We start from the raw sequence: 16,129 nt of genomic DNA on the forward strand, positions 1-16,129 counted from the left end.
CAGCTCTCCTTGCTGAGCTCATGGTTGCTTCCTATCCCCTGCTCAGTAGGCTCATGTCAATTCTAAAGAAGAGAGCGTAGTTTAACTTTTCCAAATCCTTGTGTTCTCCCTTCCCGGGTGCTCTTCCTGCTTCTCCCCACCAGCTAAAAACTCTAAAAGACTCTTATGCCTTCTAAGTGAAGCTATCAACACTCAAAGTGACATGGGTACTCAGTAGACACCTATATTTTTGCGACCGCAGTGGGCACAGGTGTGTATAGCTTTCAAATCAGGGACTGAAATTGAGACCCTCTGTGGATTCTTGGTAACAATTCCGAATCCTCCCTAGGTGCCCGATTGTATGTGCGGTCCTCACCTTATACTTAATGTGCAGTGGGCACGCCAGTCTTCTTCTTACCCCCAATCACTTTAGGAGGTGTCTCTGCCCTGTGTGCTTTTGTCCTCAGGCTTGTATCTTTTTCTGTTTTGGAAATAAATATGTGTTAGCATCTTGTGCATTGCAGACACTGGGAATATGTGAAAGTAAATGAGACAAACACTGCCCTGCCCTCCAGGAGCTTATAGTCCAGTTGGGGAGATGGATAGTTAGTATCCAAGATGGTTAATCCTGAAAGATGACTGCAAAGCATTGCGGGAATATAGGATGCTTAACGAAGGCTTGGGGAGCGGGCATGGGGCTGACTTCAGAGAAAGTGATAGCCCGTATGACACCTAAAGGATAGAAATAGGCAGGCAAAGAAAGAGTGTGCGTCTCACGCAGAGTGCTTCTGGAGAAGTCGGAGTCCATTGCTTTGCCCACCAGCTTGGATCCCCTAGGACTCGGAGGCCAGCTTGGATCTAACCTGAGCACCTTTGACTCCTGAAACCCATTGCAGTTCACACACTTGGCCCTTCCTGCCCAGCTGGACCAGATCGGACTTAACCTGAGAGAATTCCTCTGGCCTCCTGTTCCACTAGAAGCTGAGTATCTCAGATATTCTACACTGATTCCCATTGCACTGCCATTTAGGACAATAAGTATAGGAAGAGGAATTGAAATTAAGTGGATTGCACTAGCCAGTTGACTTTGAGAAAGTAACTCAACTTCTCTGTGCCTAGTCACCTCATCTGTAAAATACAGAGACTAGATAACCTACATCACAGAGTTGTTTGGGGGATTACATGAGGGAATACACAGGAGAACACGATGCCTGGCCCCTGGTAGACACTCACTGTATTAATGTTTTAATGACGTTATCTAGATTATCCTAGAGAGAGAGACAGGAAAACATGAGAGGTTTTGACTTCGGGAATAATTTTCCATGGCCAAATGGGTATTAATCTTGAACGGTCCGCTCCTCCTCTCCAGTGTGGATAATGGAGAGATGACAGTAACACAACACCCTGCCAGTCAGAGGTACTGACCAAGTTAGCTTTGTTTCACATCTGAGATTTTATTCTGTGTTGATTTTGTTCCACAAATTCTCTAAGTTTTCATGAAATTAAATGATCTTTGCATTTCACAAAGTGTGCTTTAATCCAAAAGACAGTCATGATGTTTGCCTCAACTTTATAGTTTGGGCCTCCCAGGACCAGTCTTTCCTCCCTCATGACAGTGATAACAGTTGATCAGGCAGTAGATAACAACTCTCTCTATTGATTTATTCCACAAATGCTAGCTGAGCACGTGCCACGTGCCAGGCACTAGGAAGGGTACCTTCAGGGCTACAAGAGCAAATCAGGCAGGGACAGTCCATGAAATACTGACTGTAAGATAAGGCAGAAAATACCTACTATAGAAGCATAAAGAGGTGAGGGGATTTGATTCCAGCCAGGACGATCCAGGAGTTTAACAACTGAGTTACAATTTGAAAAACTCCAGGAGGAAAGGCATCTGGAGAGAGAGAAGGCACAGACCAAGAGTGGATGAAGGAGAAGAGTAGGGGATGGAGGAAGAATAGGGCATCAGTGGCCAGGAGGGACTGGTAACAACAGTGACCATACATCCTGTGCTAACAGCCTGCCAAGCCCTCTTCCAAATGCTTTGCTCATCTTGAATTCCTTTGATCCTCACAACAGCCCTGTGAAGTGGCTAGTGTTATTGCCCCCATTTTACAGATGAGGAAGCTAAAGGCCAGAGCAGCTCAGTGACTTGGCAAAGATCACATGAGCTGATAGAAATGGGCTTTGCCCCAGACAGCCTGACCCCAGGTTGGAAGCACAAAATAAGCACATCCATCATGAGAAGAAGAACCTTTATCTTTCTCTTTTATATCTCTCCTCATGTGCACCCTTGAAAGGGATTTTGAATCGCTTTATCAATCAGGTCTACTACAGTTTACAGATTCTGAAGGAATCATTTTATTTAAGGCCCTTTTCCAGTTCAATTTCAATAGAATAAAGATCTGGACAGCATATAAATTTTCACGGTCAAAAATAGAGCTATATAATCTATGGCTATAACCCTTTTCATAGACCTAAGGCTGTGGATATATGAAAACACTTCAACTGAATTGTACACCCTTTTTATAAAATTCCCTGATTTCTGACAATTTGGTCATAAAACCTTTTGATAAAAATATCAAAAACCTCATACTGCCAAACTGTAAAATGTGACCGTGTTAATGGCCAAAAAAAAAAAAAAAAAAAAAATCTGTATTTTTGATGGTCATGACTGCTTAAATCTCATAATGGGAAACATTTATGGCTTAAATAATTGAAGTCCACATTTCTCAACCTTTTGTTAGACCTTCAGACAAATCACAAAATTGAGTGGCTGGATTTTCTCCATTACTCTGTCTTCTCCATGCTGGGGTGGTGGGGTATACATGGGGCTGTCAGCCAGTGGTTTGGCCTCAGCTCCCATATTATGGGAAACTGATTCAGGCACATTTGTTAACCTCCCTAGATCTCAGTTTCCTCTCCTTCTGGCTTTAAATACCTTGATTCTCTGTTTCCATACCTTTGTTTACTTACTCTTTAAAGAAAACTATGAGGAATAGTATAGTGTCTAATGGCAAGAAATGAAGAAAAATAATTCACTTATCATTGTTCTCAAACATCATCAATTTCAGCATTCTTTAACAAATCTTTTTTTTTAAGTTGTTTTTTAATTGAGGTATAACTTGACATATAACCTATCAGTTTCAGATACACAACATAATTAAATATTTAGATTTACGGCAAAATGATTTCCTTTTCTCTGTATGAATTTTGGAGATTAGTAGAAATCTGTCTCTCGGGGCACCTGGGTGGCTCAGTGGGTTAAGCCGCTGCCTTCAGCTCAGGTCATGATCTCAGGGTCCTGGGATCGGGCCCCGCATGGGGCTCTCTGCTCAGTGGGGAGCCTGCTTCTTCCTCTCTCTCTCTCTCTGCCTGCCTCTCTGCCTACTTGTGATCTCTCTCTGTCAAATAAATAAATAAAATCTTAAAAAAAAAAAAAAGAAATCTGTCTCTCACAACAGGATCTATCCTATCATAACTGTTTTTCAGACAGCAGTTTCAACAAACTAGATTCTAAGTATCAAAATTTCATTTTAATGAAGCAGATTCCTCTTAGGCACCCCAAGGAACCAATTTTCATTTTTGTGGAAATACATATACCAGTAAGTTTGAAACGCCTCAGCTCAAAAGATCTAAGACATGTACTCTAATGCTTTAGTGTTATATATAAACATGAACAGGATTCTAAGGTGTGTGTCTACTCCCACTAGAAAATCAGATTAATAAAAAGTTTAATCACATAAAGGAATATAAAACTATTTATTGACCACTGTTTACCAGTATTTACAATAAAGTAAACAATATACAGTTGGATAACATTCTGACTACAAAGTTACTGTTTTTCCTGGTTTGTGCTGAACCAGTAACTCAAATACTGAAAAGACTGAGCCTACATGTCAGGAATGAACTGGGGTAAAGAAAAAACATGCAGGTGAAGAATTTGGAGTATAGAAGCCTGTCCACCCATTTACTCCAGCAGGTGCTAAACTGCCAAACATCTCTAACCATCTGATTATATTAGTTTCCATGAAGGAAGTTGTAGACAATCCATGAATCATGACCTTTTAGTCAATACAGCACAGAGAGGGACGCCTGGGTGGCTCAGTTGTTAAGCAGCTGCCTTCCGCTCAGGTCAAGATCCCAGCGTCCTGGGATCGAGTCCCACATCGGGCTCCTTGCTCGTCAGGGAACCTGCTTCTCCCTCTGCCTCTGCCTGCCATTCTGTCTGCCTGTGCTTGCTCTCTCTCCCTCTCTCTCTCTGACAAATAAGTAAATAAAATCTTAAAAAAAAAAAAATACGGCACAGAGAATTTCAACTTCTTAAAAAGGAATGGTTCACTAGAAGGAACCTTTAAATGTCCATTTAACTAAAGTATTGCTTACCTAAGTAAAACACACAAGGACTTGTCTAGTTTTGTCATTTGGGTGGGGAGGTTGGTGGTGGTGATAAAATTTTCCTTTCAGGGATCTTGCAAATAAACTTGCGTTTATATGGCTGTAGAGAAGGATATGGATTCTGATATGGCTGCTTTTAAATTGTCCAATTTAAATTGTTTACATTATATTTAAATTGTCCAATTAATTACAAAATTTGAAAGGTTAAGGCCTCGGGAAAAACTTCAGCTTAAGTGATTTATCTCTTAAAATGCTGAAAATGATAGAATCCCGGAAACATGGGCTTATCCATGGTTATAAAATGCTGTTTTTGTTTTGGTGAATGTTAAAAACAAAAACCACTTATGTATGTATTTTAAGTATACACACAAAAAAACCCCTAAATAAACAAAAAACCCAGAATGGTCCTTAGGTATATAGGAGTTAAACACAAATTCTGACTGACTGAGTAAAGACTATGAAGATTTCCCCCAACATTTAGAAAAGGTTCTCTAATGCAAGGGGATAATATATCATGGTCTCAAATATTCTTTTCTGATAAAGGAAGCAACTACAGAAAGCTTTTATTTGCTTAAAGTAACCAGTGCTATAGATGCAAAACCCCAACAACTCCCCCGATACTACTTCAAAACAAACATATCAAACTTGATTTTCATTAGAATGTTATTTCTTCACACTAATAAATCAAAAAACAAAGGCCCAGATTTTATATATATATATATATTTATAAATATATATATATAAAGCAATGCAAACAATTATTGAGCTTCATCTTCTGGACAAGAATGCCAAGTTAGTCTCTCTTCATAAAAAGCAGTTACAATTTGAGGACACTTCATGTTTGCCTCTTTTGCCAGCACCAAGTCTGCCTCATCTGAATCTTTCCATTTCATGAGAAACATTAATTCTCCAGTGCTGTCTGTGGCACCAATTATTTGTTCAGGATCAAGACCTCTGGCAAAGCCTCTTGGTTTATCAGCAGCATCTCTTTTCTTCTTTGATTTGCTATCATCAGATTCACTCTCAGATAAAGATTTTCTTTTTGTACCCTCTTTTTCTTTACCAGCTTTTTGAGAGTTAAGAAACGCTTCAATTAACTCTAGACAATCTAGATTTTCTTCAGGTTCCCAAGTATTGTCAGCATCTGTAAAACCCTTCCATTTCAGGAAATACTCCACCTTCCCATTCACTACATGTCGGTCCAGTACTTTTTCCACCACAAATTCTTCAGGCTCTGCCTCTTCTACTTTTTTACTCTTTCCATTCTGTTTCTTTCCCATTTTTTGCAATGTAGTTTTATTGGAGGCCATTTTTTATTGCAGACTTGAAGAGCTATTATTCACTGCCTCCGAGCTGCTCCGGGTCCCGGGTCTGCGGCGTCTCCCTATTTAACAAATCTTTATTAAGCACTGACTACGTACATGATAAATATGTCTTTCACTGCCCAGGATTACCAATAATTCCAATGTCAAATTCTCAGATTTACTTGGGATTTACCTTTTCTGTTTCCCCACTGCTTATATCTGCCTTATTACTATAAGATCTTATACTCTTTATTTAATCTTATTTTCTTATATTCCAAATAAACAGAGCCAGACAGACACCTCTCATCTCAAAGAGATTCTTAGCATGTTGCAAATTATTACTAAATCATGTTTTTTCAAGGTTTTTTTTCTTTCGGTGTAAAGAAACCCCATTTAAACCTACTGGGTTATGCTTCTTAGAAAGAACCATAGCTGTCAAATGTTCACATCTAATCCAGATGGGTCAGCTGACATCCTAGTTTTAATAGTTTGCGGTGATGAATTTGTCATAGAATTGGAGCCTTCTCTGGGTTATAAATTGCTCAGACTCAAATGTGATGGGAAATTTACAAGGACTGCCATTAGAATAGAATGTTTTAAATTACCTCAGTTGTACTGGAGGGGGAAAAAAACCTGATAAGAAGTGTATCAGATAATCATAAGTTCACGTGACCCAAAAAACTCGGTTCCTGGGCTATTTGTCAAATAATAAACTGGATAATGATGATGGCACCTGTACCTGTCATTTTTTGAGTGCCCACTATTGCCATGATTTTGTTCAGTCCTTACAATAACCTAATGAGTTGTACACTGGTATGATTCCTATTTTACAGATAAGAAAACTGAGCTTAGAGGGGTTGGATAATGTTCCCAAAGTCACACAGTTAATAAATAGCCAGCAATGTTCTAAGTTGCCTGTTGTCACCTTCCGTTCATCATATTTAAAGTGAGAATCATTATCCTTGTCCTCAAGTCAGCTCTTTCCTTCTATTTCTGTCAGTGATACCATGATTTTCCCAGCTTCATGCTCGTAGTCATCATTGATTTTTTCTTTTCTGCCCTTGCTCTAAACTCATTCAGTCACCGGTCCCTTTGCTAGTGCAGTGTCTTCCTGCTGTCAGCCCTCTTCCCGTCACCTCCTTGCAGGTGTCTGGGCCCCAGGCCTAAGTGCACATGCTAAAGGCCAGACCTTAACTCCGTGTTCACAGCCGACTATCCTCTGCCTCCTCTCCTTAGAAGTTCTTCCAGCTTCCCTCCTGATGAGCTGTTACCTTCAGACACTATGTGCACGATAATGCCTTTCTGGGATGTCCCCTCCTTTGCACCCCAGTCTCTGCATCCGGCCCTTTCTGGTTGGGTCCCCTCCTCTGTTGCACATTCTGATCTATCCATTCCTCAGGGACTGTCCCCTCTTCTCAGCACCTGTGGCAATAGTTTCTGTATCTCATTGTGCACTAAGGGCATGCCACCTGCCTTGCACTACTGTACAGCTCTTCCTGCGTGTGACCCTGCTCTCTGTCAGTGGTGTTTGGGGGTGGGGATTAGAACCCTGATGGACATCTGGAACATTGCTGTATGCCCGGAAGTGCAGGTTTCCATGCCCCACGTGTGGGTATGAGGATAGCAATCTTTATGGTAACTGTAGTAAATCTCTCACATTGAACTCATTGAGTTATGAGCTCTCCTGTTCATCCCCCAAACCTTATGATTCAGACACCCACTGCATGGCAAAAGGACCACATGCATTCATGTGCTAGTCGGTTGTTTGCAAAGATGGCCATAACGACTCCCGCCACCCCTGTTGGCACACCCCTTTGCAGAGCGCCTTGCCTCTTTCCCATCAAGAGGTGAAGTTTATCTCCCTTGTCTGAATCTGAGCTCACCTTGTGACTTAAGTTGGCCAAAGGATGTAGCGAAAAGTAGCAAATTACCAAACCTGTGGGTGATCCTGGAAATCCCCTCCAAAGGATCCCATCTGAAGCCATGCCTTTCGCCCCATCTGCCACTGAGTTTTTGTCCCTTTGCACACACATACATGATGTGAGTTTCTTTCATGACAGTGCATTTCAAAGTTCTCTATCTCTATAGAAATGGTCTTAAAAGTAGATAATAAATTTCAATTATTTACATGCCCTGATACTGTAATTGTGCATTGTCTCTTTATAATTTCCTAAACCTAATTCAAATCTAATGTTGATTTTTTTTAAATGCTAATATTTTCACAAGACTAAGTTAAAACAAAAACAAAAACAAAAAAACCCTTGTGTTCTTGATTTGCAAATACCTGGAACTTCCCATCCCCTCTCTCCTACCCATTATATAGCAACAAGCTCTGTATTTGCCAAATAGCAAAACAGCCTTTATTTGACAGTGTGTGTTTTAGTTCTGTGCTACTGTTGAATCCTACTCACATTTTCTTTTGTGGAAAATGACCATTTCTTCAAGAGTATATGATTTTTTTTTTTTCCAAATGCATAGTTTTAAAAATGAAACTTCATTTCAGACAGAGTGATCTTTGGTTTTATGAAAGTGAAATATTTTTTATGGTTCTGTGGCTGTTCATCATTTTAAAACCTATTAGTTGTAACAGGTCAGCTTGAAAAATGAGGAGTTTTAAATTTAACTTAGACAAAATATCTCACGATAGATTCTGAAACTATGCCAGTAAAACTGTGTTTAAATGATTCTCGAATTTGTTTTTTAAGGGATAGTTTTCTCCTTTAAATGTGTTTTCTGGAAAACACAGTGTTTCAAATTCCAGTAGGCACGTAGGAGCTCCAGATCCACACTAACGCAGACGTTAGCGGACGTTGTTTGTGGAGCTTTACTCCTAATGACTGACCTAATGTGTTGTGTCTCCTTTTTCTGGCTGAGAGAAGGAATCCCATTTTATAAGCATTTTATTCAGTACTATGTTCATATTGCCTCTTACCTCATACTATTTCTCAGACTACAAGAATACCTGTGACATATTGAGATAGCTCATATCGTTGCTAGAGAAGTACAAGGTAATTTGTATAGAAAATATGTAATGTAATAGCTTTAGTCACAGAATATAATTAAATTAGTGCCTAGTGTAAAAATAGTGAAAGGATTTATTTTTAGTTTCTAATGGATCAGATGAATGTGATTAAAATATGTAAATTAAATAACAGCATTCATTTCCATGCTCTTCTCTGTGGCATGAGCTCTCCCTGTTATATATTGTAAGGAGTCCATTTTCTTCTCCCCTCCCCCCCTTTTCAGTAAACCCAGTATTCAAGACAGTGAGTTTGATAAAATAGGGAATGTATTTGTTACATGCTTCGAAGCCTTCGAGCGGAGGGGTTTTAAATTGAGTAGGCATATATTCATTCCTCCCTTCAGTAAGTGGTTATTTGGCACCTACTGTGTACCTAGGCACTTTCGGGGTGCTTGGGGGTAGAGCTATGAGTAAAGCAAACAAGGTCCCTTCTCTCAAGGAATTCACAGTTTAGCTGTAAGAAGACAGACAGCCGAGTAAAAAGTTAACTCCAGACAGGGATAACATGCTGTAAGGAAGGTAAAACGCTATAAGAGGGAATGCGTGATGTGCACTCTTCGTGGATGCCCCTCCATAGTATGTTATATCATTGTGTTACTGTATTTTATCCTATCACAGCATATTCGGTCCTTTATTATATTTCATATCATATTGTGTATATTATACTCATATTAATTATTTTTGTAACCTTTTGTAAGGTTGTAAACCTTGGAAGCAGAGAGATAGAAGGATAAAAAAAGACGTTAAGGGCGCCTGGGTGGCTCAGTGGGTTAAGCCGCTGCCTTCGGCTCAGGTCATGATCTCAGGGTCCTGGGATCGAGTCCCGCATCGGGCTCTCTGCTCAGCAGGGAGTCTGCTTCCCTCTCTCTCTCTCTGCCTGCCTCTCTGCCTACTTGTGATCTCTGTCCGTCAAATAAATAAATAAAATCTTTAAAAAAAAAAAGATGTTAAGAGTCCTCAAGACGTGTAGGTTTTCTGAGCATTCCCAGTATACAAAGAAAGTCAAGCTAGTGGACTGTAGTATCCTTTTTTGGTATCCCCATCATCTTCCCACATTTGTTTCCAATTATCAGTAAAGTTCAGTTCAGCAGATACCCTGAGTCCATGCTGAGTCCGAGACATATTTACATTAATACACGCATCTGTCATTTACTTTCCCTGTTCATACTATTCTGTTGGGGCTTGAAGAGGTACAAGAAACTGGGCACAAGAAACTGATGAGTCCACTGAGCTATTACAGACGAATGTGGCAGCAAATGGGATAGACTTGGACTGGAAAGCAACTTTCCTGGATGGTATCTATCATTTCAATCCGTGGTCAGCTACCTTTTCTAACATCTTATTTATCCTTAGGTTACAAATCATAAAGTGATATGAAGGACCAAATATCTAATCTGAATGTCAGTCATTTGTAATGTGAACGTAGTCTTCATCTGTTCCTCCTCATTGGAGACACAAGACGTGAACAAATGATCTTGAGACCTACACGTGCGTGCCTCAGTGCCAAAAGGATGAATCACTTGAATACCTTTCTTCTTGAGGAAGGGACTTGTTAAAAATTAACAATATAATAAGATACTTGAAAGCTTGAAAGGTATAGACACTTTTAAATGAAACAACACAGATTTGAGGACTCTGTTCTATCCCGGTTATGATTCAGGGTGTCTGATTTAGACTTGGGAATCAGGAAACAATATAGACCATCTCCTTTCTGTGTGTCTTCAGACCATATTAGTCATAATATCCTGACAAAATTTCCACTGAACTAAACTTTCTAGTGATTTATAAGGCATTGAAATGCATTGCTGAAAATACTTATTGAGTGAGTCTTCCTTCAGAGATAATTAATAAAAACATTTTTAGAAGGCAGAGGTTGAAGTTTCATTCTGAAAAAAAGTAAGTTCTTGAAGCCTTTCCATGGTTTGCTGCTAGTAATTCCACTCCTTAGATTCCTGCTCGGCTTTAGTCTTTCTAACCTCCCTAATTCTGTGGCTTCATAGATTTTCCTCCTGTTTAAAATAAAACTGTAGAAGCCAGTGCTACATCAAGTGCTACATTTAGTGTCTATCTCCAGGCATGGCCAATGCCTCTTCCCACTGCCTTTGTTCCAGGGATTCTGGAAAAGAGTTGACAGAGCCTCACTGTGACAGGGCAGAACTTTTTCAGCTCTGCTGCTTCTTCTCTTGGAGATGTACATGAGGTGCGTCAGTGTGTATTATGTATATGTAAAATAATTGAGGCAGAAAAATAGTGCGTATACATTCCAGGTTAAGAAATAAATCATTCCATTCCAAACATGACTGAAGCCCCGTGGGTAGCCCTGCCTACTTGCCTTTCCCTTCCTCTGCCCCAGAAATAATCACTACCCTAAATTTTTTTTTTTAAAGATTTTATTTATTTATTTGACAGAGGGAGAGAGATCACAAGTAGGCAGAGAGGCAGGCAGAGAGGGAGGAAGAAGCAGGCTCCCTGCCAAGCAGAGAGCCCTACGCGGGGCTCGATCCCAGGACCCTGGGATCATGACCTGAGCCGAAGGCAGAGGCTTAACCCACTGAGCCACCCAGGCGCCCCACTATCCTAAATTTTTAAAATCATTCATGTGTGCCTTTATTTTTTTTTAAGATTTTATTTATTTATTTGGCAGACAGAGATCACAAGTAGGCAGAGAGGCAGGCAGAGAGAGAGGGGGAAGCAGGCTCCCTGCTGAGCAGAGAGCCTGATGTGGGGCTCGATCCCAGGACCCTGGCATCATGACCTGAGCAGAAGGCAGAGGCTTTAACCCAGAGCCACCCAGGCGCCCCCATGTGTGCCTTTATATTTTATGATGCAGGTCTGTGTATTTGAATTAGCATATAGTACTGTGTTATTTTTAAGCCTTACATAAATGCAGATCTCTTTTTCTCTAATCATTATATTTTTGAGACATATTTACATTAATACACGCATCTTTCATTTACTTTCCCTGTTGCATACTATTCTATTGGGGCTTGAAGAGGTACAATAACTTAGCACACTCTTTCACCATCTAGAATAAATTGAGAAATAGATACATGTATTACAGAATAGTAGATTAAAATGTCAGCTTGATTTGTGAAATAGCTCTGTTGGAGGGATGGGCGTGCTAGATTGCAGCCAGGATTAAATAGATTTCCCTTCCAATCATAGGCACCCCACATGGAGGCCTGCCCCTGTGGTTCTGGGGAGCAGAGCATTGCTTTGGAGTAATTTACTGGGGTAATATTCCCCCCAAAACAGGTTCCTCTGCATGGAAATATAGATAGAATCTCTGCAGACTTATCAAATTCTTTCATTATAGAATTTAATGCTTAATGTTTAAATCATAATGCCTAAATTATAATTTTTTGCCTCAGTGTAGTTACGTGGAAAGACTATACCAAAAAACACCTCTGATCTACCAAAAATCCAATTCATAGACCACTTGGAAACTATCAGTGCATACATCCCTTTTCCATTTTAGCTAATCTGATGCTAATGCTATAGGAATGCTTTATTCTCTCCTCAGAGCTTGTGGACATTGTTGTCATTCATCCAAAGGCACTTGAATACTAAATTACATATCATTTACTTATATAAAGAAATTACATCATGATTTTGTTAATTCTTGATAAGAATAGTTTCTTACAGGATTCTGGACTTCCATCAAAGAAAAGATCCTGCAAACTTGGTACAGTCTCTTATTTTACACATGAGGTTAAATGACCCACTCAAGGTCACACATCTAAGCAGTCATAGATCAAGGTTAGATTCAGGTCTGGCAGCCCTAGCACATTGCGCTCCCCATTGCATTGGTGTCTCAGTCCATTCAGGCTGCTATAGTAGAAGACACTGTAGTGGGGGCTTAAGCAATAGACACTTATTTCTCATGGTTCTGGAGGCTGGGAAGTCTAAGATCTAGGTGCCAACAGATCTGGTGTCTGGTAAGAACTTGCTTCCTGGTTCATAGACAGCCATCTTCTCGATATGTCCTCGTGGGGCGAAAGAGGCAAAGGAGTTCTCCTGGGTGCCTTCTGAGGGCACAGATCCCAGAATGAAGGTTCCAGCCTCACAACCTAACCACCTCCCAGGAGCCCCAACTTTGAATACTACTACTTTTGGAGGTTAGGTTTCTTTTTTTCTTTTTCTTTGTTTTTGTTTTTTTTTTAATATTTTTTTTTTCTGCTTTTAATTAATTTATTTTTATTTCTTTTCAGCGTAACAGTATTCATTGTTTTTGCACCACACCCAGTGCTCCATGCAATCTCCAATACCCACCACCTGGTTCCCCCAACCTCCCACCTCCCGCCCCTTCAAAACCCTCAGATTGTTTTTCCTTTTTTTTAAGTTTTTTTTATTTATTTGTCAGAGAGAGAGAGAGAGAGAGAGGAGTGAGTGAGCGTGCACAAGCAGGGGGAGTGACAGGCAGAAACAGGCTTCCTGCTGAGCAAGGAGCCCAATATGGGACTCCGTCCCAGGACCTTGGGATCATGACCTGAGCCAAAGGCAGACACTCAACTCACTGAGCCACCCAGGCGTCCCTGGAGGTTAGGCTTCAATATATGAATTTTAGGAAGACATAAAACATTCAGTCTATACAAATGGATTATACAATTACAGCTTTATTCTCTATTTGTATAATGCTCATGTTTGTTTTTACAGCTAGATTTCCTTGACTGGTAGGTTTCAGTGCATTTTGCCTTTTGTTGCTGGCATCTCTTTTGTTTCTTAACACTGCAGGAAGTGTTTATCATACCTCCTTAAATTAGTTTTATGGAAGCAATGTATACTCTTTTCCTTCCTTATTTTCAACTGGTGTTTACTTGCTAGCCTTTCCAGCAGGTTGTATAAATAAGTTAAATGTTATGACAAATTATTCCAAAATGGTATATTAACAGTTTGCATACATTAAAACTATGGTGTAATAGTTTGAATCAGATTGTAGCAATCTGTAAATTTGTAGATGTATGTAGTTAATTTTTTAATATAATTTTTCCATGCATAGTCATCTTTGATTTGTTAGTGTGTTTAATAATACAATGAGTACATTCGATCTAAGATTTAAAATACTACCACTAACTCATATATACTCATGTAGTCCTCCATTCTGTCTTCCTGCTTTCCTACCATTAAGAACTACTATTCAGGGGGCGCCTGAGTGGCTCAGTGGGTTAAGCCGCTGCCTTCGGCTCAGGTCATGATCCCAGATCCTGGCTTCGAGCCCCACATCGGGCTTTCTGCTCAGCAGGGAGCCTGCTTCCTCCTCTCTCTCTCTCTGCCTGCCTCTCTGCCTACTTGTGATTTCTCTCTGTCAAATAAATAAATAAAATCTTTAAAAAAAAAAAAAAAAGAACTACTATTCAGGATTGTTTGTTCTTCCTTTGCTTTAAACACACACACGCGCGTGCACAAATACATATGTACATACATGTACACACCCTTATGTATTTCCTTAATATCTACTCTTTCTCATTTTAAAACTATATATAAAAAGAGTGTTAAGATGTATGTAGTCGTTTGATGACTTGCATTTTTCACTTAGTAATGTGTTTCTAATATTTGTCCCTGTTTAGCATATGATTAGAATTCATTTTAAATGTGTATAACATTTCATTATATGAACTTACCAGAATTTATCCATTTTCCTATTGATGGGCATTTTGTTTTTTTGCTATAACTAATAATACTGTACAGACAGTCTTGTATCATAACTCCTTGTGCCTTTATATAGGTGATTCTCTCAGGAGTAGAATCCCTGGGTTATAAAGCATGCAAATGTTTACTTTGATAGTGCCAACATTTTAAAATGCCAGATGATATCTCTGAATCATTTGTGTTAATTTGCATGCCCATGAGTGTATGAGAGAGCCTGGTGATCTGCATCTTCTCCAACACTTGGTATTATTAGACTTCCTAATCTTTTCCAGTGGAGTGGGTATAGTTCCTCATTGTGGGCTTGATTTACATTCCCTGATTAATCATGAATCATATATTACATATCTTCATGTTTATTGGTCTCTTCTGTGACATATCTGCTCATGGTTTGTATCCATTTTTCTGTTGTATTTTCTATTGATTTGACCATGCTCTTTATAGATGTTCTCACTACAAATATTTTGTCATTTTAACAGGTATCTTCTCTCAGTTTGTGGCTTGTCTTTTCACTGTCTTCAGATAACTTTTGAAATATAAATAAATTTAATTTTATTGAATTTATGAATCTTTTTTGTAGTGGAGTGATTATGTTTCACTTAAGAAACTCATTTCAGGGTTAGAGAGGTACCCATATTTTCTTCATAAAATTTAAAGTTTTGCTCTTGAAAATTAAATTCTTAATTCTTTTAGAGTTGATTTTTGAGCAGTGCATGGTGTGTGGGAACTTTTTCCATATGGATAACCATTATTTTCTGCCCTTTTTTTTTTTTTTTAACTGTGCCCTCTTTTCTCTACAGTTCTGCCATGCTGCCTCTGTTCCTACATTTTGTATTCTGTTTCATTGGTCACCCTGAGCCAATTCCACAATGTCTTCATAAAATCTTAATATCCATATGGGAATTCTCCCTCTTTACTTTTCTTCTTTAGCAATATATTGGTTATATCCAGTTCTCTGCTTTTCCATATAAATGGATCAAGCCCTGCATCAGGCTCCTTGCTCAGTGGGGAGTCTGCTCCTCCTTCTGCCTGCTGCTCCTCCTGCTTGTGCCCATTCTCTCTCTCTCTCCCTGACAAATAAATAAAATCTTTTAAAAAATGGTTTTTAAATTACTTATAATAACACTTAAATAGAAATGTAATTGATTTTTGTATATTGATTTAATATCTAGCAACCTTATTAAATCATAGATTTCTATGGATATTTTATTTTATTTATTTTTTATTTTTTATAAACATATATTTTTATCCCAGGGGTACAGGTCTGTGAATCACCAGGTTTACACACTTCACAGCACTCACCATAGCACATACCCTCCCCAATGTCCATAACCCCTCCCCCACTTCTCCCAACCCCCTTCCCCCCAGCAACCCTCAGTTTGTTTTGTGAGATTAAGAGTCACTTATGGTTTGTCTCCCTCCCAATCCCATCTTGTTTAATTTATTCTTCTCCTACCCCTTTAACTCCCCATGTTGCATCTCCACTTCCTCATATCAGGGAGATCATATGATAGTTTTCTTTCTCCGATTGACTTATTTCGCTAAGCATGATACCCTCTAGTTCCATCCACATCGTCGCAAATGGCAAGATTTCATTTCTTTTGATGGCTGCATAGTATTCCATTGTGTATATATACCACATCTTCTATGGATATTATCTTATCTATGGATATTTTAATGAAGATAATACTATCAGTGGAGGATAGTAACTACTTCCTTTCTTCCTTTCCAGTTCTTATGTCTTTAATTTCTTTTCATTGACGTATGCACTAAGACTGGT

General features: G+C 39.3%; 2 protein-coding genes across 8 annotated transcripts in view; one reads left to right on the forward strand and one right to left on the reverse strand.

Moving 5' to 3' along the window:
* The window catches only part of EFCAB11 (EF-hand calcium binding domain 11), a 146,837-nt gene that overhangs the window by 38,629 nt on the left and 92,079 nt on the right, over window positions 1-16,129 (forward strand). The window lies entirely within an intron of this gene.
* Window positions 4,607-5,755, reverse strand: LOC125105150 (chromobox protein homolog 3-like). Its single transcript, XM_047738313.1, has one exon. The coding sequence runs from the start codon at window positions 5,685-5,687 to the stop codon at window positions 5,136-5,138; it is 552 nt and encodes a 183-aa protein (XP_047594269.1). The 5' UTR covers window positions 5,688-5,755; the 3' UTR covers window positions 4,607-5,135.

This window comes from Lutra lutra, chromosome 7 (genome assembly GCF_902655055.1).
Source record: "Lutra lutra chromosome 7, mLutLut1.2, whole genome shotgun sequence".
Lineage (NCBI taxonomy): Eukaryota > Metazoa > Chordata > Mammalia > Carnivora > Mustelidae > Lutra > Lutra lutra.

Excerpts from the sequence above, each read along its gene's own strand:
- LOC125105150 (XM_047738313.1), bottom strand. The coding sequence starts at position 5,687 with ATGGCCTCCAATAAAACTACATTGCAAAAAATGGGAAAGAAACAGAAT.